This window comes from Schistocerca americana, chromosome 1 (assembly GCF_021461395.2).
Source record: "Schistocerca americana isolate TAMUIC-IGC-003095 chromosome 1, iqSchAmer2.1, whole genome shotgun sequence".
Lineage (NCBI taxonomy): Eukaryota > Metazoa > Arthropoda > Insecta > Orthoptera > Acrididae > Schistocerca > Schistocerca americana.
The window spans coordinates 1,008,325,551-1,008,353,089 of NC_060119.1; the positions used below are offsets into that span (position 1 = coordinate 1,008,325,551).

Sequence of the window (27,539 nt, forward strand, 5' to 3'; positions counted from 1 at the left end):
CACTGATAGCAATGCACAAATTAAAATAATATTAATAATGTTTTCTAATTTGGATGATTAAATTATACATCATTTGATTGTAACTGATTGGTTCCGAAATTTTGCCATTTTCTAACAATTGTATGTTGTTTGCAGGCATCCAGTCTTCAAGATACATTATCTGATGGCTATTCTTGTGTACTTAAAATCATTATCCCTAATGTTCCATGGGATAAATTATCACTTCATACAGACAAAAGGTGAACATATTGCAGCTTGGGCAATACTATACTACATTGCTCATTTGTAAGTAAGACTGTAAAATATAGTTTTATTTTGTTTAATAGAAATTGGACCACACGTGCGTGCACGCGCGCGCCCCCACACACACACACACACACACACACACACACACACACACACACACACACACACAAGTGATTTATAAGTCTCATTTTTGTTGTTCTCATTGTCATTACATTTTTCCATTTGATCGTCGTACCTTTTTCCTCCAGTTGCCAAATCTAAAATTTTGTGATTCTTCATTTTCAATTATGTCTGTTGGCTGTGTTCTGGATGCAAATAGAGACTTCCATTCTGTCTCATCTGTGGGACAGCTGAATGCTAATCGAGTCTGAATGGTTCTGCTGCAAAGAGAAGAGTGAATTAGGATTTAAGTGCCCTGTTGATGTTGTGTCTTCAGAGGTGGAATACAAACAGAAATACATCTACATACATACTTCACTAACGACTGTAGGGCGCATAGCAGAGGGTACCACATACCACTAATCATCATTTCCTTTCCTAGCCAGCTTGCAAACAGTGTGAGAGAAAAATGATTTTCTACAGGCCTCTGTACAAGGCTTAATTTCTAACATCTTATCTTTGTGGATTTAAGGTGAAGTGTGTATTGGCAGCAGTAGAAGTGATCAACGGTTGACCTCAAATCTCATGCAAAGATGGCAAAAAATGAGGATCACTTTGATTTCCTGAAATGTACTAACACTAGTACAGCCAAAGCTTCTGTGTACTATTGACTTGTGCGTGCTAGGACAGCGGATGTAATTTTGATGAAGAGACTGTTTATGTCTTGCAGTTACCTGATACTAATGGCTGTGCTCACATGTCTGTAGTTTTGTTTTAACGAGTTATTGTGAGTAACTAAGCTGTTGTACATGCAGGAGTGTCACCTGCCCTGTTTATCTAACTGTTCTGGTAAGCATAGTTAATGACGGGTGTGACAACCCCCCTCCCCACTCCGTGTCCAAAAGCACGATGCAGTGGCATGCACAACATTACTGCCAAGTGGTGTGAGCGGAGGTGTGTGGGCTGAGTTCGCATACTGATGTAACAAAAGATGTTCCCCCCTCCCCTATTTCACACTCTCAGGGATAATTTTTTTCCCCTCTAAAGTAGCCTATGGTCTTCCTCAGTGCTCAAGCTATCTCCATACCAAATTTAATTGAAATCACTTCAGCAGCTTGGTCTTGAAAATTTAACAGAGTGAGTTACTGCTACATTTAATAATATTGGTGTGGAAGTATGGATTAAATATGTTGAGGATTGTATTTATTATGTTGAATCATATTATGTAGAACATATCAGTCAATAAAAGCATTTCACAAGTATGATTTAGTCAAACGTCAAAGAGTAAACAATTTTTATTTTTTGTTTCCATTTATTTTTCGAAGAATAAATTTCTTTCTTTATGTTGTGTGGATAACACTTTAAATTATGACATCTTTTTTTGTGATCTGATTTTGATGAAACAAAACCTGTAGTTGCCATGAGCTACGCTGAAGTTACTTGTAAAAACTCCGTGAAGATTCTTCTAGTAGTTTTGGAAATTAACATGTTGAATCACACAGGCATGACAGTTTTACAGTTTTATTATTAGTATATTGTTTATGACGTTGTGATATACGATGGAATTAATGGCTAAAAAAAATGAGATTTCAAATCTTATTGAAAAAAATTATAATCACTACTGATATGTATGAACACCTTCCAGAAAACTACTACCAACAATTTTAATCTGTCTCCAAGAAATAAGTGACAAATTTGGTCCTCAAGACGTAAGCTAATGAAGGCATCCACACCACCTGGAAAGTTCTCAAAAGAAACCTATCATCAATTTCCGGAGAAAGTTTTTTGACCTTACATAAACATGGAAGCGTTTCTGTACATTGTTGACTTGTGAGATGGGCAAAACTATCCCTATGTATATGATGGGCTGTTTGTCAATGCACTCAGAGTATCAATATGTTCATTAAAAGTAATTCCACCAAAGTGTACGCTGCTATGTAAACCCTGCAATGTATACTCTGACTGACAGGTGAAGAAATACATTCACCAGTTACAGATGTGCCCTACTCTCATAGCACAGCAAAGGGAAATCTCAAGTAGAAGCAATGCAGTTAAAATAAACACCTTGATACATAATCAGTTGCAGCCTCCAGCCTTTGAGAAAACGTCTTGATATTCACGGTTTACTGCAAGATTATTGCCAGTTTGCTGGGTTGTTTTCCAAATGATATACACACACACAAAAATGTGACTGTAGTATAGTGTTATATGGGCCTTCATACGTTGCTCATGGTACACCAAATTTTTAAGCTTTGAATGTTTTTATAAATTTACTGGTTCTTTTAAAGCATAGAAGTAAAATACAAAGCAAAAATTGAAATACTAGATTTTTTTGTTTTTAATTTTCAGTTACATTTAATTATATAAGATTTTTGTTGAAACAATCTATTTTTAATAAATAATGCATATTTCATTTGCCAAAAATTCCATTTTATTTTACAATATTACAAAAAATATTGATGTGGCATAAGTTACTTCCAATACAGCAAAAGAACAACAAAACGTAAGACTGGATCTGAGCATGCTGCGCGAAATTTCAAAACTGTGTTGTTAGCCTCTGTACTGCTACTCACTTGGTTTTATGATGTGCAAGTTGACTGACTAAGCCCTGTCAAAAGGTAGATATCATTTTCTGAAAAACTGTTGAGCACCTAAGACTAAATAAGTGTCCCGTGGTTTTCACCCTTCATTCACCTATGTCAAGTATTAACTGCGTCAGAGAGGAGCCTGTGGTGAGTTACCTTGTCGAAAACTTAATGTTATAAAAATGATACTACAGTTTGATGTGTCTTGTCATAACAACATCATTGTTCATTTGCTGATTGTATTTGCTATTGCCTTAATAAACATTTTCACTTACTACATTTTATAGAAAAGCATGTGAGTGAAGCTAAAATATTTCAGTAGTCAATACCTTATCACACTGTATTATAAATTGTAACTTCATTTGATGTTGTCAATTACTTTAATGGCCTAAAGACAATAAAATCTTTATTATTATTATTATTATTATTATTGTTAATATTATTATTATGAGTACTTGTGTATGTTGTTGTTGTTGTTGTGGTCTTCAGTCCTGAGACTGGTTTGATGCAGCTCTCCATGCTACTCTATCCTGTGCAAGCTTTTTCATCTCCCAGTACCTACTGCAACCTACATCCTTCTGAATCTGCTTAGTGTATTCATCTCTTGGTCTCCCTCTACGATTTTTACCCTCCACGCTGCCCTCCAATACTAAATTGGTGATCCCTTGATGCCTCAGAACATGTCCTACCAACCGATCCCTTCTTCTGGTCAAGTTGTGCCACAAACTTCTCTTCTCCCCAATCCTATTCAATACTTCCTCATTAGTTATGTGATCTACCCATCTAATCTTCAGCATTCTTCTGTAGCACCACATTTCGAAAGCTTCTATTCTCTTCTTGTCCAAATTATTTATCGTCCATGTTTCACTTCCATACATGGCTACACTCCATACGAATACTTTCAGAAATGACTTCCTGACACTTAAATCAATACTGGATGTTAACAAATTTCTCTTCTTCAGAAACGCTTTCCTTGCCATTGCCAGCCTACATTTTATATCCTCTCTACTTCGACCATCATCAGTTATTTTGCTCCCCAAATAGCAAAACTCCTTTACTACTTTAAGTGCCTCATTTCCTAATCTAATTCCCTCAGCATCACCCGACTTAATTAGACTACATTCCATTATCCTTGTTTTGCTTTTGTTGATGTTCATCTTATATCCTCCTTTCAAGACACTGTCCATTCCATTCAACTGCTCTTCCAAGTCCTTTGCTGTCTCTGACAGAATTACAATGTCATCGGCGAACCTCAAAGTTTTTATTTCTTCTCCATGAATTTTAATACCTACCCCGAATTTTTCTTTTGTTTCCTTTACTGCTTGCTCAATATACAGATTGAACAACATCGGGGAGAGGCTACAACCCTGTCTTACTCCCTTCCCAACCACTGCTTCCCTTTCATGTCCCTCGACTCTTATAACTGCCATCTGGTTTCTGTACAAATTGTAAATAGCCTTTCGCTCCCTGTATTTTACCCCTGCCACCTTCAGAATTTGAAAGAGAGTATTCCAGTCAACATTGTCAAAAGCTTTCTCTAAGTCTACAAATGCTAGAAACGTAGGTTTGCCTTTCCTTAATCTTTCTTCTAAGATAAGTCGTAAGGTCAGTATTGCCTCACGTGTTCCAGTGTTTCTACGGAATCCAAACTGATCTTCCCCGAGGTTGGCTTCTACTAGTTTTTCCATTCGTCTGTAAAGAATTCGTGTTAGTATTTTGCAGCTGTGACTTATTAAGCTGATAGTTCGGTAATTTTCACATCTGTCAACACCTGCTTTCTTCGGGATTGGAATTATTATATTCTTCTTGAAGTCTGAGGGTATTTCGCCTGTTTCATACATCTTGCTCACCAGATGGTAGAGTTTTGTCAGGACTGGCTCTCCCACGGCCGTCAGTAGTTCCAATGGAATATTGTCTACTCCGGGGGCCTTGTTTCGACTCAGGTCTTTCAGTGCTCTGTCAAACTCTTCACGCAGTATCGTATCTCCAATTTCATCTTCATCTACATCCTCTTCCATTTCCATAATATTGTCCTCAAGTACATCGCCCTTGTATAGACCCTCTATATACTCCTTCCACCTTTCTGCTTTCCCTTCTTTGCTTAGAACTGGGTTTCCATCTGAGCTCTTGATATTCACACAAGTCGTTCTCTTATCTCCAAAGGTCTCTTTAATTTTCCTGTAGGCGGTATCTATCTTACCCCTAGTGAGATAGGCCTCTACATCCTTACATTTGTCCTCTAGCCATCCCTGTTTAGCCATTTTGCACTTCCTGTCGATCTCATTTTTGAGACGTTTGTATTCCTTTTTGCCTGTTTCACTTACTGCATTTTTATATTTTCTCCTTTCATCAATTAAATTCAATATTTCTTTTGCTACCCAAGGATTTCTACTAGCCCTCATCTTTTTACCTACTTGATCCTCTGCTGCCTTCACTACTTCATCCCTCAAAGCTACCCATTCTTCTTCTACTGTATTTATTTCCCCCATTCCTGTCAATTGCTCCCTTATGCTCTCCCTGAATCTCTGTACAACCTCTGGTTCTTTCAGTTTATCCAGGTCCCATCTCCTTAAATTCCCACCTTTTTGCAGTTTCTTCAGTTTTAATCTACAGGTCATAACCAATAGATTGTGGTCAGAGTCCACATCTGCCCCTGGAAATGTCTTACAATTTAAAACCTGGTTCCTAAATCTCTGTCTTACCATTATATAATCTATCTGATACCTTTTAGTATCTCCAGGGTTCTTCCATGTATACAACCTTCTTTCATGATTCTTAAACCAAGTGTTAGTTATGATTATGTTGTGCTCTGTGCAAAATTCTACCAGGCGGCTTCCTCTTTCATTTCTGTCCCCCAATCCATATTCACCTACTATGTTTCCTTCTCTCCCTTTTCCTACACTCGAATTCCAGTCACCCATGACTATTAAATTTTCGTCTCCCTTCACAATCTGAATAATTTCTTTTATTTCATCATATATTTCTTCAATTTCTTCGTCATCTGCAGAGCTAGTTGGCATATAAACTTGTACTACTGTAGTAGGTGTGGGCTTCGTATCTATCTTGGCCACAATAATGCGTTCACTGTGCTGTTTGTAGTAGCTTACCCGCATTCCTATTTTCCTATTCATTATTAAACCCACTCCTCCATTACCCCTATTTGATTTTGTGTTTATAACCCTGTAGTCACCTGACCAGAAGTCTTGTTCCTCCTGCCACCGAACTTCACTAATTCCCACTATATCTAACTTCAACCTATCCATTTCCCTTTTTAAATTTTCTAACCTACCTGCCCGATTAAGGGATCTGACATTCCACGCTCCGATCCGTAGAACGCCAGTTTTCTTTCTCCTGATAACGACATCCTCTTGAGTAGTCCCCGCCCGGAGATCCGAATGGGGGACTATTTTACCTCCGGAATATTTTACCCAAGAGGACGCCATCATCATGTAATCATACAGTAAAGCTGCATGCCCTCGGGAAAAATTACGGCTGTAGTTTCCCCTTGCTTTCAGCCGTTCGCAGTACCAGCACAGCAAGGCCGTTTTGGTTATTGTTACAAGGCCAGATCAGTCAATCATCCAGACTGTTGCCCTTGCAACTACTGAAAAGGCTGCTGCCCCTCTTCAGGAACCACACGTTTGTCTGGCCTCTCAACAGATACCCCTCCGTTGTGGTTGCACCTACGGTACGGCTATCTGTATCGCTGAGGCACGCAAGCCTCCCCACCAACGGCAAGGTCCATGGTTCATGGGGGGGGTACTTGTGTATAGAAGATAAAATTTAAATACCTTCCTTCATATAATTCATGCATTTTTATAACAACTTCTGATATCAACACACATTCTGTTAAGATGTTATTTATGAGTATTATTTCTCATTTTCCTGACTTACTGTGGCTTGAATTTTTTGTTTGGAAAGCGTGAAAGTTATTATCTGGTGTTGCTACAAACAAAGAATTGTTGAAACAAATGATTAACTCAATAGTGCGGCAATGCTCAATCACATCAGATGTAACCAGAATCAGAGTATCACATGGAAATGGATTATGTTTGTGTTTTTAATGTCATAAACACTTGCATGATTAAACATCATTGTTATAACCATGAAGATGGAAAGTAAAACTAAGAACTGGTGTTGAAGTCAACTATATAATTTAATGTGTAATATTCTCATGATCTTTTTCAGAATTTTCTAGGTATTAATTAAATGATTTTTCTGTTTTCAGACTGAAGGGTGCAGTTTTGTTCATAACAATTGTTCTTGTTGGAACAGGGTGGACATTTATCAAACATATTTTGTCAGAGAAGGACAAGAAAATATTCATGATTGTTATTCCTTTGCAGGTAAGGTACAAAGACATGAATATTTTGTTAATTGTTGTTTAAGTAAGTTATCTGTTATTGGTAATGATTTCATCAATTGTGCTTGCAGGTCCTAGCAAATGTAGCTGAGATAATTATTGATGAATCAGAAGAAGGAGCAGTAGAACATAGAATATGGAGAGTTGTGTTTATACTTGATCTCCTTTGCTGCGGAGCAATTCTGTTTCCAGTCGTATGGTGTGTTAGCTATTAATTTAGTATACTGAATGTTTTCTTTAGTAATGTGAAATCAGTATCCTTGTGTAAGGAATATTTACTGATACCATGTTTAATTATTTCCAGGTCTATTAGGCACCTACAGGAAGCATCTCATACTGATGGAAAGGCAGCAATAAATTTGCGCAAATTGAAGCTTTTTCGTCATTTTTATATAATGATTGTGTGCTATATTTACTTCACCAGGGTTATTGTGTATTTATTGAAGGTTTGTTGAAGTTTTTAATATTTATGAAGCAATTTTATGGGTGTTCTGCATATTTCTACAGCCAAATTTGTTGATAATTTACAGATGAGTCATGTTGCACAATCACCTGGTGGTTTTAATGAATGGCACTGGGCATTAAAATTGGAGCATTTTCTAAACTATGGCTGAGGTGGTGATTTAAATATACCTTAACTTTTAATGACAATAATCCTAGTACAATAACATGTTAGCTAACAAAGAGCTCATGGTCTACTTTGAAGGAAGGCTACTCAGAGACATAACTGAAACTCAAAATATGTAGCTGTCGAGCTTGTTAGGACACACGGTTACAAACAACATCTGCTAAGAACAGATGCCAAAATAAAAATAATGTTCTTAAGAAAACTCAATGGCACATCATGGAGATCCTCTGCATCAAACTCTGTACTTTAGCTCTGGGATTGGTTTACCATATTGTGGACTATTGCTCCCCACCTCTGATGAATAGTACTCACACAAGACTTGTTGACATAGAGCTCAGTCATACTATTTGTCTTATCATTGGTACAATCAGAACATGACTTACATTCTGGCAACCCATACTTAGCCACGTACCACCTCCTTCACTGTGGAGGAAAGTCCACTCGTACTAAGTACAGAAAACTACAGAAAAATCCTCACCTCCCTGTTCATGAAGATATTCCCATCATCAGTAAAGGAAACTGCAAGGATATTAGTTCTCAAAGGTGTTAATACTAATGACTGCTGGGGACACATATGGCAGATTAATACTACGAAATAATAACTTAAGATACTGTGCATATCGACCGAACCATCTGGCTTTGAATTTCCATGCAAGATCTGGTCAGTTCTTGACCAAATAAGAACTATCACTGGCACATGTGCCAATTCGATGCATAAATGAAAGAAAATAGCTTCTCAAAGTTGTGAGTGTGGTGCCTGAAAGCAGACTACACTATAATGTAAATGGACAGATAAAAAAAATCTACTCACCAAGCAGCAACGGGAGAACACACACAAAACCTTATTTATTTATTTATTTTACCTATGATGTATTGAACAAAAGTGCATCACCACTCTATCGTTTTCCGGCGTAGTCTCAGTCACGTTCATCACACTTTCTACAACACTCGGGAAGTGCAAGAAGTTATTGGTGGCGAATCTTACGGGGAGGAGGATTGGTGAGTATAGTGGATGTGTAAGAGTAGCAGAGTGAAGATTAGTGATGGTGACAGCATTATGCAATATTGCAAAATGACACATGTAGTCAAATGTGTTTTCATCAGTTTGATCTGACTGCAGGCGGAAGATGATTTTTCAACAAATCAAAATATGTGCAGTGATGATGGTATTTCCACTGGGTGTGCTGTGCTGCAGGATAATGCCTCTCATATCAAATGACAGTCACCATAATCTTCTCTGCAGATGGTTGTTCATAGATCATCTTGGACTTTGGAGATGAGGAATGGCACCAAGCCTCACGTATCAAATGACAGTCAGCATAATCTTCTCTGCAGATGGCTATTCATAGATCTTCTTGGAATTTGGAGATAAGGAATGGTACCATTCCTTGTTTGCGTTCTTGGTTTTATGTTGATGGTAATGGTTCCATGTTCTGTGGTGATTTTCATAAGGAAGCTACCCTCATCTGCTTCAAAGCAGTTTCTCCACAGGCATCAAAGCATCACTCTTTTGTTATGGAGTGACATGCCATGGCACTTACATTGCAGACACTTAGCAAAACCTAAGCACTTATTTAACAGTCTTAAATGTTGGGCCATCACTAGTGTTCAGATTTGTGGCTATTTTATCAACCATCACCTGGTGATTGTCCATCACAGTGGCTGCAGCTGCTGCAGTAGACTCTGGTGTCACAGCACAGTAGTAGTAGTAGTAGTAGTAGTAGTAGTAGTAGCAGCAGCAGCAGCAGCAGCAGCAGCAGCTTTAGTCATCCGTCGATCTCTTTTTACAAGGATATAGGACATGTCAAAATATTTACAAGTTTAGACCAATTTAAAATAAGCTAATTAGTATAGACATATATTTACAGACTTCTAGTCAGAGACAATAATTAGATTTTACTCCTGGTATACAATGCTTTTTTTACAAATAACTTACTAAATAATGTAATACCACACTGTTCACTCATATCTCACTATTAGTCACTGCATACTACACACACATTGTTTCATAACACTTCACTCACTACATACTACACACACACACACACACACACACACACACACATTGATGATCTCTGGGCCATTTTCTGTACCACAGCTTCCCATTTGCTATCCTGAAAAACTGATTGAGCGTCCCTCTATAATGAGTGAGATGTTGAGCTCAGAAAGAGGAAGAGGTGTAAGTATTGTGCTATGCATAACTTGGGAGTAAGTATTTCTAGAAAAGAAAAAAGAAGGAGAAAAACATAATTTGGAGGTGTTATGTGGAATGTTGGATGTTTTATAATCGTTATTATCATTTATTTGTATAACATTTTTTTATCAAACCCCTACTCTGTTTTATATAAATAATTCTTCAAAGCATAAAATGTATTGCATAACAGGTTCTTTTTAGCTACCTTTTTAAATAAGTTTATTTTTGCAATTTCTTTAATCTCTTTTGGTAATTTAATGTACAGTTTTATTCCTTGGTAGAAAATGCTGTTTCGAGTTTTATGTTCATATTTTCTTGGTAAATGTTGGTTGAGTCTACTTCTTCTTGCATGGTCATGGACAGAGCTGTTTGTGCAGTAATTACCAATGTTATTTTTGATGTGTACAACTGACTGTTAAATGTATTCACATGGAGCAGTTAAAATCCCCACTGTTTTGAACGGATCTTTACAATGAGCTTGAGTAGTATTTTTGGTTATTATTCTAATGGCTCTCTTCTGGAGTTTGAAAATTGTGTTCATATTTTGTGTGTTTGTTCCCCAAAAAAGAATGCCATAGCTAAGAATTGAGTGTACATATGAATAATATGTAACTAAAAGACATTGCATGTTACACACTGATGTTAGGATTCTAAGGGCATAACATGCTGATGACATCCTGTTTGCAAGTACCTTTGTGTGTTCACACCACTTCAACTGAGAATCAATATTAATTCCTAGAAATTTTCCATTTGTTACACAGTCTACAGAGGTGCCATCTACATTTAATTTAAAATTGTCATCCCAGACTGCTTTGCTTTTATTCTCTGCATTATTTATTATTTTGTCATTAAATGACTTCTTTGCAGCAATCAGCACCTCCCTATAGATCTTTTTGTATCTCTGATAAGAATTTAAGAATTCTGGATCACCGCGAATCTTTGTCATGGAACTGAGGTGTTTAAGTGTTTGGGAGGACTTCTTAATACCTGATGTTACCTATCTGTTTTTCTGAGATGTTGATACAGACATGTATACTTTTCAAAGTTCAGTTTGAACAATGTGGAGAATTTAGAGAATTTCATATTCACACTGGTTTCCTTATACACTTCATCCCAGCTTTGATTTTCTAGCTCTTTTCAAAAATCTTTTATTTTGATTTCTGATAGATGTCGTTTGTAGGCTTGTAATTTAGGGAATGATTCAATTCCTGATTTTACTGTTGTTATTTGACAAGGATGGTCTGATAGTCCGAGATCTTTTACAGCTACATCATATTTTCCCTGTCCATATTTTGTGGTCACATGGTCAATTACTGATGCAATCCTTGTAGTAACCCTTGTTGCACTGTTGTCCAATAGGGACATGCCAAAACTTTGAAGGATGTTGATGAAGGTGCTGCTGGATTCATTTGTGATATTAGTGTTGATGTTAATGTCCCCACACAGAATTATGTTGACCTTGGTACTTGAGACTTTGTCTAGAACTTCAGTTAATTTATTGAAAAAAGTGTCCACACTACCACTGGAAGATCTATACACACACAAAATGATTACTTTCTTGGTGATATCAAGCACTGTTAATTCAATAGCTGATGTTTCAAAGTGTTTGTCTTCACTTACTGTTCTGAGGTCATGTCTTGATTTGAAATGTGTTCCTTTTCTGATGTAAATGCATGATTCTCCACCCCTTGAAGTAGTTCTGCAGTAAGAATTTGCCCTTTCATACAATGATAATACTACATGTTGAATTTCTGTGTCTCTACACGCTGGAGATACTCTTTAGGCAGGGAACCTGTTGTCTTGATTTATTCTGAAAAAGACCTACTTTTCCTACCTATGACAACTGGTATTTGACCATGTGTGGCCCGAGATCCACCCCCTATATTTTCATGAATCAGCTGTACCAATCTTCCCTTCCCAGTCCTGTTTAGGTGTAAGCCATGCCTAGTGAAACCCCATCGGTTGATAGTCCCGATGGGCACCAGAGAAACATGAGCAAAGTTGGTTGTCCTCAGAGCCATCCCTAACCCCACACTGACTCGCGTCACAGCTCCATCAAGGTGTGGTTGATCATGATGCCGGAACAGCTCGACAAAGTGTACATTTGTGCCATGAGTCAGGGAAGCTATCTTGTCCAGGCACCACCTATGTCATATGCACCATCCCTGTCCAAACTGTTTCCCACCCCACCCACTATCACTACATGGTCCTCTTTTGTAAAGTCCTTACATATAAATACCCTTGGTCCTCTATCACATCACTTAACCCTGCATTTGGCTTGAAGATACTGGTGGCCTGGTACACTGCCCCTAAATTTTCCTGTAACTGAGGGCCTACACCTCACCCATGGCTATTACCTAGCAGCAGTACTTTCTTCTTCCTAACACTTTGTACATTCCTAGGCTTCTTGGCCTTGGTTGAAGTGTGCTGCACATTTCCTACTCCTTGTTCTACCTGCGGCTCTTCCTGTTTTTGGTGTTGATGATAAAACTGTCAGATCGCGTTCTCTTTCTTCCTATCCTCCTACCAGCTGCCAGTTCCCAACCACCCTCCTCCCCCTTATCTCCCTTGATCCTTATGAGTTCCTTCCTTGCTTCCTCCAACTGTGCCTGAAGGGCACAGATTTTCCTTTCCTGTTCCCCAGTCAAAATGTTCATACTGTGTACTCTGCAGTTCCAGGAGAGAGCCTCTTCTGTTCTCCCCACTGCAACCCCCCCCCCCCCCCCAGTGAAAATATTTCCTACAAGATTGGCAACAAATCCCTCCAGTCACTACCCTATAACAGCTCCCACATTTCTCACTCATGGTCAGTTTCAAAAGAATAATTAAGTTTAAAGAATGTTTTAAATTGTCAAGGATGCTTGATTGGCAGAGTATAAACAAGAAAACGACACAAAAGTCTTATGTGCAGTGGTTTTTTTTTGGTACTGATTTTGAGATACAATGACAGAAGAATGAATTTGTAATTTCTTTTCTTTTAGAGAATTTATGTTATCGGGGGTGTTTTGTCAGATTTTTAAAACGTTTATAACTTGGAAAATTTAGTCCTAGATCGTGTCTTTCTAACTAGTAAACAATATGAAATGTGTTAGTTAAATACGATTTAGAAACATTTAATTGCACTTTTATTGCGACAGTAAACACTGATGAAACTAGTAGCTGGCTTTTTTAAACGAATTTTGCACTATCAAGAAAACTTGAATAGAATTTTTTGTGGTTATGTCACGCAAAATTTCGGGTTACGTCACGATTATCAGGACTTCAGGAAAAGAATAAGTTTTTTCAAGAAAAAGCTCTGCTGGGACACTAATATACACTTGTGTGACAAGAACGGACACTACAGCGAGTATACAAAACAAAGAGAATTTAAATTTGACACTATTCTTTTAGCGGACGAAGAAAATACCTGTGACCTCACTTGTCGGCCATCTATTAAAAAGTTTAAAGGGATCTATATTTATATTATAATATAAAAAGTCACACTGAGTAAAGTTAGCTTTCTAATTTGCCTCCCCCCCCCCCCCCCAACTGCCCCCCCCCCTCAAAAAAGGGGGGGGGGGGGGGTCCTGTGTGTGGGCCTGGTTGGGAATTCTTTAAAGCATTAATAACTGCACTGCTAACGTACAGAACAATAGTGCAGGAAACCAAATTTTTCTTATTTTTTATGATTTTCATTTGACTCTGCTTCATATATAATAAATTTTGAAGTTTGTGGCCACCTTATTATGACCAGTCCAGCACCATTTCATGGGTGCAGTCTCCAGGTAGCACCTTGGCTGGACAGTACGCCATGAGAAGAACAGTCACCATACCTTTATCCGAAATCACAAATGCATCCCCATCCACTCTACACTTGTACTGTTGTTTACATTTCATATAAAATGTCACACCAAAAAAAGTACAACAGACTGAACTTATGAATGCAAGCAAATAAATCTTCTATGAGCTCATAATACACAAGTAGTATACAACATTGCCATTAACAGGAGTTAAATATGAATGAGATCTTCAATTGTACAACATGTGTTTGACAGTCATAGTCAAATGCAAGCATTATGCTGAGGTTACAGTGGATGATGAAAAGTGTACCTTAGAAGGAAAATAAAAGAGGGATACATCTCATTCAAGTGAGGTAAGCACATTAAAGAGTTGCATCATGTAGTGCTGCTCCTGCAAATACATCTGGAAGAAAAGTGCTGTTTACATTATCTGGTCTTCTTTATGGACAAATTGATTTTACAATGAATAGAGATGTTTCCCCCCTCTCTAGATGTAGTTTCTCCAAATAATGTTACTTACAGAAAATTCCTTTATTTTGGTTATGTTGTCATCATCAGCTGTATGAGAAGTAATTATAGTCAGCTAGGTATTAAAGAATTGCAGCAGAATTTGTAACAAGTTATAAACTTTCTTTCTTCATATGAATTGATATTGTTACCAGTTTATATTTATCTAAGTCAAAAAGATGATTGTTCCAATTTGTTTCAGATAACAGTACCATTTCAGTATGAGTGGTTAGATGAAATGTTCAGAGAAATGGCTACATATGTGTTCTTTGTACTCACTGGATATAAATTCCGGCCTGCATCAGCAAATCCCTACTTTCAAGCAAATACAGATGATGACGACGATGAAGAAATGGACGTTGTGTAAGTACCATAATGCTATTTAAGAACTATTATATTACCTTGAAAGAAATCCATATATATATATATATATATATATATATATATATATATATATATATATATATATATATATAGACACACACACACACACACACACACACACACACACACACACGAAAGTGCTGGCAGGTCGATAGAAACACAAACAGACAGATACATATACACAAAATTCAAGCTTTCGCAACAAACTGTTGCCTCATCAGGAAAGAGGGAAGGAGAGGGAAAGACGAAAGGAAGTGGGTTTTAAGGGATAGGGTAAGGAGTCATTCCAATCCCGGGAGTGGAAAGACTTACCTTGGGGGGAAAAAAGGACGGGTATACACTCGCGCGCACACACACACACATCCATCCACACATATACAGACACAAGCAGACATATTTAAAGACAAAGAGTTTGGGCAGAGATGTCAGTCGAGGCGGAAGTGCAGAGGCAAAGATGATGTTGAATGACAGGTGAGGTATGAGTGGCGGCAACTTGATATTAGCGGAGATTGAGGCCTGGTGGGTAACGGGAAGAGAGGATATATTGAAGAGCAAGTTCCCATCTCCTGAGTTCGGATAGGTTGGTGTTGGTGGGAAGTATCCAGATAACCCGGATGCTGTAACACTGTGCCAAGATGTGCTGGCCGTGCACCAAGGCATGTTTAGCCACAGGGGGATCCTCATTACCAACAAACACTGTCTGCCTGTGTTCATTCATGCGAATGGACAGTTTGTTGCTGGTCATTCCCACATAGAATGCATCACAGTGTAGGCAGGTCAGTTGGTAAATCACGTGGGTGCTTTCACATGTGGCTCTGCCTTTGATCGTGTACACCTTCCGGGTTACAGGACTGGAGTAGGTGGTGGTGGGAGGGTGCATGGGACAGGTTTTACACCGGGGGCGGTTACAAGGATAGGAGCCAGAGGGTAGGGAAGGTGGTTTGGGGATTTCATAGGGATGAACTAAGAGGTTACGAAGGTTAGGTGGACGGCGGAAAGACACTCTTGGTGGAGTGGGGAGGATTTCATGAAGGATGGATCTCATTTCAGGGCAGGATTTGAGGAAGTCGTATCCCTGCTGGAGAGCCACATTCAGAGTCTGGTCCAGTCCCGGAAAGTATCCTGTCACAAGTGGGGCACATTTGTGGTTCTTCTGTGGGGGATTCTGGGTTTGAGGGGATGAGGAAGTGGCTCTGGTTATTTGCTTCTGTACCAGGTCGGGAGGGTAGTTGCGGGATGCGAAAGCTGTTGTCAGGTTGTTGGTGTAATGGTTCAGGGATTCCGGACTGGAGCAGATTCGTTTGCCACGAAGACCTAGGCTGTAGGGAAGGGACCGTTTGATGTGGAATGGGTGGCAGCTGTCATAATGGAGGTACTGTTGCTTGTTGGTGGGTTTGATGTGGACGGACGTGTGAAGCTGGCCATTGGACAGGTGGAGGTCAACGTCAAGGAAAGTGGCATGGTATTTGGAGTAGGACCAGGTGAATCTGATGGAAGCAAAGGAGTTGAGGTTGGAGAGGAAATTCTGGAGTTCTTTTTCACTGTGAGTCCAGATCATGAAGATGTCATCAATAAATCTGTACCAAACTTTGGGTTGGCAGGCCTGGGTAACCAAGAAGGCTTCCTCTAAGCGACCCATGAATAGGTTGGTGTATGAGGGGGCCATCCTGGTACCCATGGCTGTTCCCTTTAATTGTTGGTATGTCTGGCCTTCGAAAGTGAAGAAGTTGTGGGTCAGGATGAAGCTGGCTAAGGTGATGAGGAAAGAGGTTTTAGGTAGGGTGGCAGGTGATCGGCGTGAAAGGAAATGCTCCATCGTAGCGAGGCCCTGGACGTGCGGAATATTTGTGTATAAGGAAGTGTCATCAATGGTTACAAGGATGGTTTCCGGGGGTAACACATTGAGTAAGGATTCCAGGTGTTCAAGAAAGTGGTTGGTGTCTTTGATGCAGGATGGGAGACTGCATGTAATGGGTTGAAGGTGTTGATCTACGTAGGCAGAGATACGTTCTGTGGGGGCTTGGTAACCAGCTACAATGGGGCGGCCGGGATGATTGGGTTTGTGGATTTTAGGAAGAAGGTAGAAGGTAGGGGTGCGGGGTGTCAGTGGGGTCAGGAGGTTGATGGAGTCAGGTGAAAGGTTTTGCAGGGGCCCTAAGGTTCTGAGGATTCCTTGAAGCTCCGCCTGGACATCGGGAATGTGGTTACCTTGGCAAACTTTGTATGTGGTGTTGTCTGAAAGCTGACGTAGTCCCTCAGCCACATACTCCCGACGATCAAGTACCACGGTCGTGGAACCCTTGTCCGCCGGGAGAATGACGATGGATCGGTCAGCCTTCAGATCACGGATAGCCTGGGCTTCAGCAGAGGTGATGTTGGGAGTAGGATTAAGGTTTTTTAAGAAGGATTGAGATGCAAGGCTGGAAGTCAGAAATTCCTGGAAGGTTTGGAGAGGGTGATTTTGAGGAAGAGGAGGTGGGTCCCGCTAACTTTAAGTGTGAGGACTTTGGGGGTAATGCCAAATGTCAGACAAGCCTGAGAAATTAAAATATGGGAGCGCAATCTGGCTAGGGCGAAGGCATGTTTGCGGAGGGAATGTAAATAAAACTTAATGGGGTTGTTGTGGGGGTGTTGTGATGGTGACATGGTCTTAGAAGGTGGAAAGTGTAACATGAGGCTGAAATGAAAATGAAAATAAAAATATATGGGGAGAGATAAAGGTGAACTAGAAAGCAACTGGAGATCTGGTGTGAAAAAAGGCGAAAAAGTGTTGGTTAGAGTTGGGCTATGTTGATCCTGTGGTGAACTTGGGTTGGTAGACAACGATGTGCACAAAGGTTAGGTGGTTGTGTTGCCGCCAAAACACGTTAAAGGGTGGAGAAATTCGGGAAAATTTCGAAAAAACTGCGTGTAAGTGTATTAAAAGGAGTGGTTTTGTGGTGGCAGATTATGAAAATGAGGCTAACAATTGTCTGACGAAGAAATAATGACGTTAAAACCTGTGAGAAGCGGCTAAAAATGATCAGTGATGTGGGAAAAATGGAAATGGAAATAAAGCGAAAGTTATTAGAATTAGCCAAAATGGTTGTTTAATAGGTGAAAGGAGCTGTTTAATCTGGAAACACAACACCCTGATTCAGTAGTTAACCTTTCCTCCAAACCTCTCTCCTATCCAAACCTCTGTCCTATCCAAAGGCCTCACCTTCAGCCCCACTCCAAGATTCAACCAAACAGCCCTTGTCAAAGATTTACTGTCCTACACTCGTACTCTCTGCTGGTAATATCACTTTGCCACGAAGAAAAATGATCCTAGTCCTACTCCTAATGATCCAAATCCCCAAGACACTATCCAAATTTAACCCTACCTGGAACAGTTCCGTCACAGTGGGACCCACCTCCTCTTCCTCAAAATCACCCTCTCCAAACCTTCCAGAAATTTCTGACTTCCAGCCTTGCATCTCAGTCCTTCTTAAAAAACCTTAATCCTACTCCCAACATCACCACTGCTGAAGCCCAGGCTATCCGTGATCTGAAGGCTGACCGATCCATCGTCATTCTCCCGGCGGACAAGGGTTCCCCGACCGTGGTACTTCATCGTCAGGAGTATGTGGCTGAGGGACTGCGTCAGCTTTCAGACAACACCACATACAAAGTTTGCCAACGTAATCCCATTCCTGATGTCAAGGCGGAGCTTCAAGGAATCCTCAGAACCTTAGGCCCCCTGCAAAACCTTTCACCGGACTCCATCAACCTCCTGACCCCACCGACACCCCACACCCCTACCTTCTACCTTCTTTCTAAAATTCACAAAACCAATCATCCCGGCCGCCCCATTGTAGCTGGTTACCAAGCCCCCACAGAACGTATCTCTGCCTACGTAGATCAACACCTTCAACCCATTACATGCCATCTCCCATCCTTCATCAAAGACACCAACCACTTTCTCGAACGCCTGGAATCCTTACCCAATGTGTTACCCCCGGAAACCATCCTTGTAACCATTGATGCCACTTCCTTATACACAAATATTCCGCATGTCCAGGGCCTCGCTGCGATGGAGCACTTCTTTTCACGCCGATCACCTGCCACCCTACCTAAAACCTCTTTCCTCATTACCTTAGCCAGCTTCATCCTGACCCACAACTTCTTCACTTTTGAAGGCCAGACATACCAACAATTAAAGGGAACAGCCATGGGTACCAGGATGGCCCCCTCGTACACCAACCTATTCATGGGTCGCTTAGAGGAAGCCTTCTTGGTTACCCAGGCCTGCCAACCCAAAGTTTGGTACAGATTTATTGATGACATCTTCATGATCTGGACTCACCGTGAAGAATAACTCCAGAATTTCCTCTCCAACCTCAACTGCTATGGTTCCATCAGATTCACCTGGTCCTACTCCAAATCCCATGCCACTTTCCTTGACGTTGACGTCCATCTGTCCAGTGGCCAGCTTCACACGTCCGTCCACATCAGACCCACCAACAAGCAACAGTATCTCCATTATGACAGCTGCCACCCATTCCACATCAAACGGTCCCTTCCCTACAGCCTAGGTCTTCGTGGCAAACGAATCTGCTCCAGTCCGGAATCCCTGAACCATTACACCAACAATCTGAAAACAGCTTTCGCATCCCGCAACTACCCTCCTGACCTGGTACAGAAGCAAATAACCAGAGCCACTTCCTCATCCACTCAAACCAGAACCTCCCACAGAAGAACCACAAAAGTGCCCCACTTGTGACAGGAGACTTTCCAGGACTGGATCAGACTCTGAATGTGGCTCTCCAGCAGGGATACGACTTCCTCAAATCCTGCCCTGAAATGAGATCCATCCTTCATGAAATCCTCCCCACTCCACCAAGAGTGTCTTTCCGCCGTCCACCTAACCTTCGTAACCTCTTAGTTCATCCCTATGAAATCCCCAAACCACCTTCCCTACCCTCTGGCTCCTACCCTTGTAACCGCCCCCGGTGTAAAACCTGTCCCATGCACCCTCCCACCACCACCTACTCCAGTCCTGTAACCCGGAAGGTGTACACGATCAAAGGCAGAGCCACATGTGAAAGCACCCACGTGATTTACCAACTGACCTGCCTACACTGTGAAGCTTTCTATGTGGGAATGACCAGCAACAAACTGTCCATTCGCATGAATGGACACAGGCAGACAGTGTTTGTTGGTAATGAGGATCACCCTGTGGCAAAACATGCCTTGGTGCACAGCCAGCACATCTTGGCACAGTGTTACAGTGTCCGGGTTATCTGGATACTTCCCACTAACACCAACCTGTCAGAACTCCGGAGATGGGAACTTGCCCTTCAGTATATCCTCTCTTCGCGTTATCCGCCAGGTCTCAACCTCCGCTAATTTCAAGTTGCCGCCGCTCATACCTCACCTGTCTTTCAACAACATCTTTGCCTCTGTACTTCCGCCTCGACTGACATCTCTGCCGAAACTCTTTGCCTTTACAAATGTCTGCTTGTGTCTGTGTATGTGCGGTTGGATATGGGTGTGTGCGCAAGTGTATACCTGTCCTATTTTCCCCCTAAGCAGTGTGGGGATAAAAACCACGTATCTATCATAGTTCATAAGATATGACATCACGATCAATGAGATGTGTGATAAACTGCCACATCATGCATGATATTTAAATGTAGCACTTACGTGCTACTAACTCTATTCGCAATAAATTTTGCATACAGTATACACACAAGGTGCTAAATGCACCTACAAAATTATATCATGGTACCACACACAGTTCAGATCATATGAGATGCGTGAAAAACTGCCTCATTGTGCCTGACTTTTAAATTTATTACTTCTTTGCCAATAATTCTATTTGTAATACATTTTGCAGACGGTATCCACATATGCTGCTGAATGTACCTACAAAATTACATTATTGTAAGACACATAAATTAGGAGATAACGATGTCATAAACACTGAGATCTGTGAAAAACTCCTGCATCATGCATGGCATTTAAATTTTATTACTTCTTTGCTACTAACTCAATTTGCAATCTATTTCACAGACAATATGCCACTGATTGAAACAACAGAAATACACTGAAGAGCCAAAGAAACTTGTACATCTGCCTAATATCATGTAGGGCCCCCGCAAGCATGCACAAGTTGCCACCACGCGATGTGGCATGGACTCGACTAATGTTTGAAGTAGTGCTAGAGGGAATTGACACCATGATCCTGCAGGGCTGTCCATAAATCTGTAAGAAGACGAGGAGGTGGAGATTTCATCTGAACAGCATGTTGCAAGGCATCCCAGATACAATTAGTAATGTTCATGTCTGAAGACTTTGGTGGGCAGTGAAAGTGTTTAAACTCAGAAGAGTTTTCCTAGAGCCACTATGTAGCAATTCTAGATGTGTGGGGTGTTGCATTGTCCTGCTGGAATTGCCCAAGTATGTGGGAATGCACAATGGACATGAATGGATGAGGTGGTCAGGCAGGATACTTATGTACATGTCACCTGTCAGAGTCATATCTAGATGTATCAGGGGTCCCATATCACTCCATCTACACATGCCCCACACCATCACGGAACCTCCACCAGCTTGAACAGTCCCCGGCTGACATGTAGGACCCATGGATTCATGCAGTTGTCTCCATACCTGTACACATCCATTCACTCGATACAATTTGAAATGAGACTCGTCTGACCAGGCAACATGTTTCCAGTCATCAACAGTCCAATGTCAGTGTTGACGGACCAAGACGCGAGGTAAAGCTTTGTGTTGGGTAGTCATCAAGGGTACACTAGTGGGCCTTCGGCTCCGAAAGTCTGTATAGATGATGTTTCGTTGAATGGTTTGCATGCTGACACTTGTTGATGGCACAACATTGAAATCTGCAGCAATTTGCAGAAGGGTAGCACTTCTGTCATGTTGAATGATTCTCTTGTGTTGTCATTGCTCCTGTTCTTGCAGGATCTTACCGACCACAGCGAAGTCAGAGATTTGATATTTTACCCAATTCCTGATATTCACTGTATACTCGTGAAATGGTCGTACAGGAAAATCCCCGCTTCATCACTACCTCAGATATTCTGTGCCCCATCGCTCGTGCGCCGACTATAATACCACGTTGAAACTCACATAAAGCTTGATAATCTGTCATTGTGGCAGCAGTAACCAGTCTAACAGCTGCTCCAGACACTTGTCTTATGTAGGTGTTGTCTGGAATCCAGCATACTAGAAATTTCTGAGTTAAATAAACATTATATGGAATTTCTATTTTGCATACTATATTTCTTATCTTGGATACTATACTTTTACATCTGTTAATTTTTTGTTTTTGTTTGTAGTAGAAAATTGGCAAAATAAATACCCCGACAATGCTGGGTTTGACAGCTACTAAACTCCAACCTTACCAGACAGAAAACTTATCACTTTGTGCATCAAAGCTAACAACAAATTCAGGACTCTGTATGTAGTGTGAAATGAGGGATTGTTGGTGGAAGTTGGTTGATAAGTGTAGTGCAGTTTGTGTAGCTAATACACTATTTTATTAGTCACCACATAACTGTAATTCTTGAAGAAGCTGAAATACAAATGCACTCCACATACACAAAGCAGACATTCTTGTTGATCTCCTAAGTTTGGCAGATTTCCCCTCAATCTGTGTATTTTCTAGTTCAGCCCCTGAGGTGTTCTGGGGTCCATTTTTTATTGTGTTCTACCACTGATTCAGCAGCTGTGAGAGGCGACTAAAAGGAGTCTCACATGTTTCGGCCTTATGTGATGATCCCCTCTCGGGTTTGACCTCCATCTTTCTAAATCATTCCGAAGAGCGAGCCAATTGGGGAAGGGCACCTTACATGGTGCACTGTATCCGTCGTGCAATTAGACCTTTAGCCGGCTTTTTCGTCGTTGCAATGGCGTCCCGCTCGTTTTCGATCTCTTGGGCGGGGATACGTCCCTGGGTGCGATTACCACACTGCACTCTGCAGTGTTTCTTTTAACTGCGATGACGACCTTGGACATTTTTGCACCTAAGATCCAGCACGGTAGCCAGTCCGTTGTGGTGGGGCCGCCATGTACCCTCTTGGTTGTAGCCCCCTGACAACACAGGGATCACTCTACTGATGCCTGCGCCGTTCACTCCCCACGTATGCCAAGGAGTAGATGCCTATCCTCCTGGGGTATCGGGACTCCCGGCAACGGCCATCCTGCCAGGTGGCCTTTGCTGTGGCTGGGTGGCGCCCGTGGGGAGGGCCCTTGGTCGGAGTAGGTGGCATCAGGGCGAATGACCCGCAATGAAGCGTGGTACATCATCTCTCGCTAGCGGCCAGCCGTCAGCAGTCTCTAGAGGAATGAAAGGCTATGAATGAGAGCGAAAGATATTCGCCCCGGTATCTCGTCTGTACCAGAGCTGACGGGGAACCGTTTGTGTCTGTGAAGCCTCAGTTCTTCGTCGAACATTTAGAGGACAAGTTCGGGGAGGTGGAGGGCTTGTCCAAGATGCGGTCTGGATCGGTGTTGATAAAAACGGCATCCTCTGCCCATTCACGAGCCTTGCTAGCTTGTACGAAGTTGGGGGATGTTTCTGTTACTATCACCCCACATAACAGCTTAAATATGGTCCAGGGAATTATTTTTCACCGCGATCTCCTTTTACAGTCCGATGACGACGGGAGGACGACGGTTCAATCCCGTCTCCGGCCATCCTGATTTAGGTTTTCCGTGATGTTCCTAAATCGTTTCAGGCAAATGCCGGGATGGTTCCTTTGAAAGGGCACGGCCGATTTCCTTCCCAATCCTTCCCTAACCCGAGCTTGCGCTCCGTCTCTAATGACCTCGTTGTCGACGGGACGTTAAACACTAACCACCACCACCTCCGATGACGAGCTGCGCGCCAACTTGGAGCGCCAAGGTGTCCATTTCGTCCGGCGCGTCCACCGGGGTCCAAGGGATCGTCAAGTTGCCACCGGTGCCTTCATCTTGGCTTTTGAGGGTGACACGTTACCTGAGATGGCCAAGGTGATGGTGTACCGTTGTGATGTCAAGCCGTATATCCCTCCCCCGATGCGATGCTTCAAGTGTTGGAAGTTTGGCCACATGTCTTCACGCTGTGCTTCCGACCTCGTCTGTCGCGATTGTGGTCGACCATCCCATCCTGATCATCCCTGTGCGCCGCCTCCAATCTGTGTGAACTGTGGTGCGCACCATCTGCCTTGCTCGCCAGACTGTCCGATTCTGCAGAAGGAGCGGAAGATCATGGAAATAAAGACTCTCGACCGCCTGACGTACACTGAGGCGAAGCGGAAATATGATCGGCTTCATCCAGTGCGCATGACAGCTTCTTATGCCGCAACTGTCACTCCTTCTACAATTCCATCCGCTCCAGTCAGCTCTCAGAGTCGAAGTCCCACACCTGCCCCCTTGATGGTGGGGGGCACTAAATCTCCTGTTGCTCCTGCTCCATCTACTTCAGGAGCAACACCCCCCCCCACCCATCAGGGACATCAGTCCCCCCTTCCCAGCCGGAGAAGCGTAAGACTTCCTCGGCTGCTCTCGTAAGGAAGGGGTCCCTTGGGGACCTCCCTTCGCACGTTCCGACCAGTTCCAAAGCCGACAGCCGCAAGTGGCTCAAACAACCGCCAGGCCCTGGTCGTCGGGACACATGGTCGTCGTCTGTCCCTGAGACTGACCCAGTGACGCCCTCCCAGGCTGACCCACCCAAGGCGCAGCGCGAGAAGTAGAAGAAGAAGAAACTCCCCAAGGCTACCGACATTGCGGTGGCACCCATTCCACCGCTTCCTACAAGCTCTCCGCCTGAGGATGAGGTGGAGATCCTGGCGTCTGCTGAGGACATGGATCTCACCAGTCCCTCGGACGCGTTGGCTGGCTGTCGTACAGGTGGTGACTCAGTAGCAGCAGGGGCCCTGGAGGTGTAATCTGCCTCCCCAGTTCCTTCACGCCTTTCCCATCCATGGCCAATGTCATCCTCCAGTGGAACTGCAGCGGTTTCTTCAACCATCTAGCTGAGCTCCGCCTTCATCCTTTCCTTTGCATTGCTCTGCAGGAAACTTGGTTTCCAGCAATGCGAACCCCCGCCCTCCGTGGCTATCGGGGTTATTTTAAGAACCGGGCAGCTTATGAAAGGGTGTCTGGTGGCGTCTGCATATATGTCCTTAACTCTCTTCACAGCGAGTTTGTACCTCTACAAACAGCTTTAGAGGCTGTTGCTGTTCGGGTGTGGACGCCACAGGCTATTACCGTCTGCAGTATTTACCTTCCACCGGATGGTGCCGTCGCGCAGCATGTCCTGGCTGCTCTGATAGCACAACTGCCACCACCTTTCTTGTTGCTGGGCGATTTCAATGCCCACAACCCTCTCTGGGGTGGGACTGTCTCCGATGACCGCGGTCGGGCCGTGGAGCATGTGTTGGCTCAGCTCGACCTTAGCCTCTTGAGCACCGGTGCTCCCACGCATTTCAGTGTGGCCCATGGCTCGTTCTCGGCCATCGATCTCTCTCTTTGCAGCCCTGGACTTGTCCCATCCCTCCACTGGAGAGTGCATCCTGACCTGTGTGGTAGTGACCATTTTCCCATCTATTTGTCACTGCCCCAGTGTCATTCTTCTGGGCGCCTGCCCCGCTGGGCTGACTGGCTTTACTTCCGCTGCAACCATTGAGTCTCCCCCACAGAGTGACATTGACGAGGTGGTCCGTGTTTTAACCACGTCCATCATTTCAGCGGCCGAGGCTGCCATCCCCCGTTCTTCTGGCCTCCCTCGGAGGAAGGCTGTACCCTGGTGGTCGCCGGAGGTTGCTGAGGCTATTCGGCGGGCTCTCCAGCGTCATAGGCGGCACCCGTCTCTTGAGACCCTCATCACCTTTAAGAGGCTCCGTGCCTTCGCCCGTCGTCTTATTGCACGGCGTAAGCAGGAATGCTGGGAGAGGTATGTCTCATCCTTGGGCTCCCATGTCTCCCCCTCGCTCGTGTGGTCCCGGATCCAGCGGATTTACGGATACCAGACCCCTATGGGTGTCCCTGGGCTCTCCTTGGACGGCGCTGTCTGCACGGACGCTGCCGCCATTGCTGAACGGCTTGCCGCGCACTTTGCTCAGAGCTCTGCGACTGCATCCTATCCCCCCGCCTTTCGCTCTCTAAAGGAGCGAGCCGAGCGGACGCCGTTCTCATTCCACACGCGTCGTTCTGTAAAATACAATGCTCCTTTCAGCGAGAGGGAATTCCTCGCTGCCCTCGCCGATTGCCCTGATACAGCACCAGGACCAGACTGCATCCACGCGCAGATGCTGAAGCATCTCTCCAGGGACTGCCAGAGACACATTCTCGTGATATTTAATCGCATTTGGAGCGGAGGCGTGTTCCCGTCGCAATGGCGAGAGGGTGTTGTTGTCCCCATCTTGAAGCCTGGTGCGGACCCACTGGCGGTGGACAGCTGTCGTCCCATTACCCTCACCAACGTTTTGTGCAAATTGCTCGAACGTATGGTGGGGCGGCGTTTGTGTTGGGTCCTTGAGTCGCGCGGTCTCCTCGCTCCATCCCTGGGTGGCTTCCGTCGGGGCCGGTCTGCCACGGACAATTTGGTGCGGCTGGAATCTGCTATCCGTACGGCCTTTGCCCGACGTCAGCATCTCGTTGCTGTATTTTTCGATCTGCGGAAGGCGTATGACACCACATGGAGGCATCACATCCTCACCACGTTGCATGAGTGGGGTCTTCGTGGTCGGCTCCCGGCTTTTGTTCAAACCTTTTTATTGCGCCGCTCTTTCCGGGTGCAAGTCGGTGCCGCCTGTAGTTCATCTTATATATAGGAAAATGGGGTCCCGCAGGGCTCGGTGTTGAGCGTCTCCTTATTTCTAGTGGCCATTAATGGTCTCGCTGCAGCCGTGGGGTCGTCGGTGTCTCCTTCTTTGTATGCCGACGACTTCTGCATCTCATTTAGCTCCACGACTACGGGAGTCGCCGAACGCAGGCTGCAAGTCGCCGTTCGCAAGGCAGCAACATGGGCTCTGACTCGTGGTTTTCAGTTCTCTGCAGCCAAGACTCGAGTTATGCACTTCTGCAGGCGTCGGACGGTCCACCCTCATCCTGACCTTTACCTCGACGGCCACCTGCTTGAAGTGGTGGACACTTGCCGGTTCTTGGGACTCATGTTTGATGCCCGGCTCACATGGGTTCCTCATATTACTCAGTTGAAGCAAAAATGCTGGCGGCACCTCAACGCCCTCTTATGCCTTAGCCACACGTCTTGGGGTGCAGATCGCTGCACGCTGCTGCGATTGTACAGAGCCCTTGTGCAGTCCCGGCTTGATTATGGGAGCCTGGCCTATGGGTCTGCGTCACCCTCAGTGTTGAAGTTGTTAGACCCCATACAACACTGTGGGGTTCGGCTTGCAACTGGCGCTTTTTGCACCAGCCCCGTGGATAGTCTACTGGTGGAGGCCGGGGTTCCCTCGCTGCGGATTCGCCGCCATCGTCTGCTCGCCGACTATGCTGTCCACGTGCATTGCTCGCCAGGCCATCCCAATCGTCGCCTGCTTTTCCCTGCCATGGTCCTCCATCTGCCCGAACGGCGACCTAGGTCTGGGCTTTCCGTAGCTGTCCGCATCCGGTCCCTGCTGTCGGATCTGGGGTCATTCCCTCTTCTGCCTCCCTTCCGGGTCTGTGCACCTACGCCTCCCTGGTGTTTGCCCCGGCCGTCCGTCCGTCTGGACTTGGCACAGGGACCCAAGGACTCGGTTCCGCCTTTGGCCCTCCGTCG

The 27,539-nt window shown here is 43.6% G+C and overlaps 1 protein-coding gene across 2 annotated transcripts in view; it reads left to right on the plus strand.

Annotated features, from left to right (window-relative positions):
* The window catches only part of LOC124548783 (protein GPR107), a 185,598-nt gene that overhangs the window by 136,960 nt on the left and 21,099 nt on the right, over positions 1 to 27,539 (plus strand). For both annotated transcript variants that reach the window (XM_047125195.1, XM_047125194.1), the window contains exons 8-12: positions 136 to 285; positions 7,159 to 7,276; positions 7,365 to 7,492; positions 7,598 to 7,739; positions 14,604 to 14,764. In XM_047125195.1, the coding sequence (XP_046981151.1) occupies positions 136 to 285; positions 7,159 to 7,276; positions 7,365 to 7,492; positions 7,598 to 7,739; positions 14,604 to 14,764 (699 nt within the window). The remainder of the gene's footprint in view (positions 1 to 135; positions 286 to 7,158; positions 7,277 to 7,364; positions 7,493 to 7,597; positions 7,740 to 14,603; positions 14,765 to 27,539) is intronic.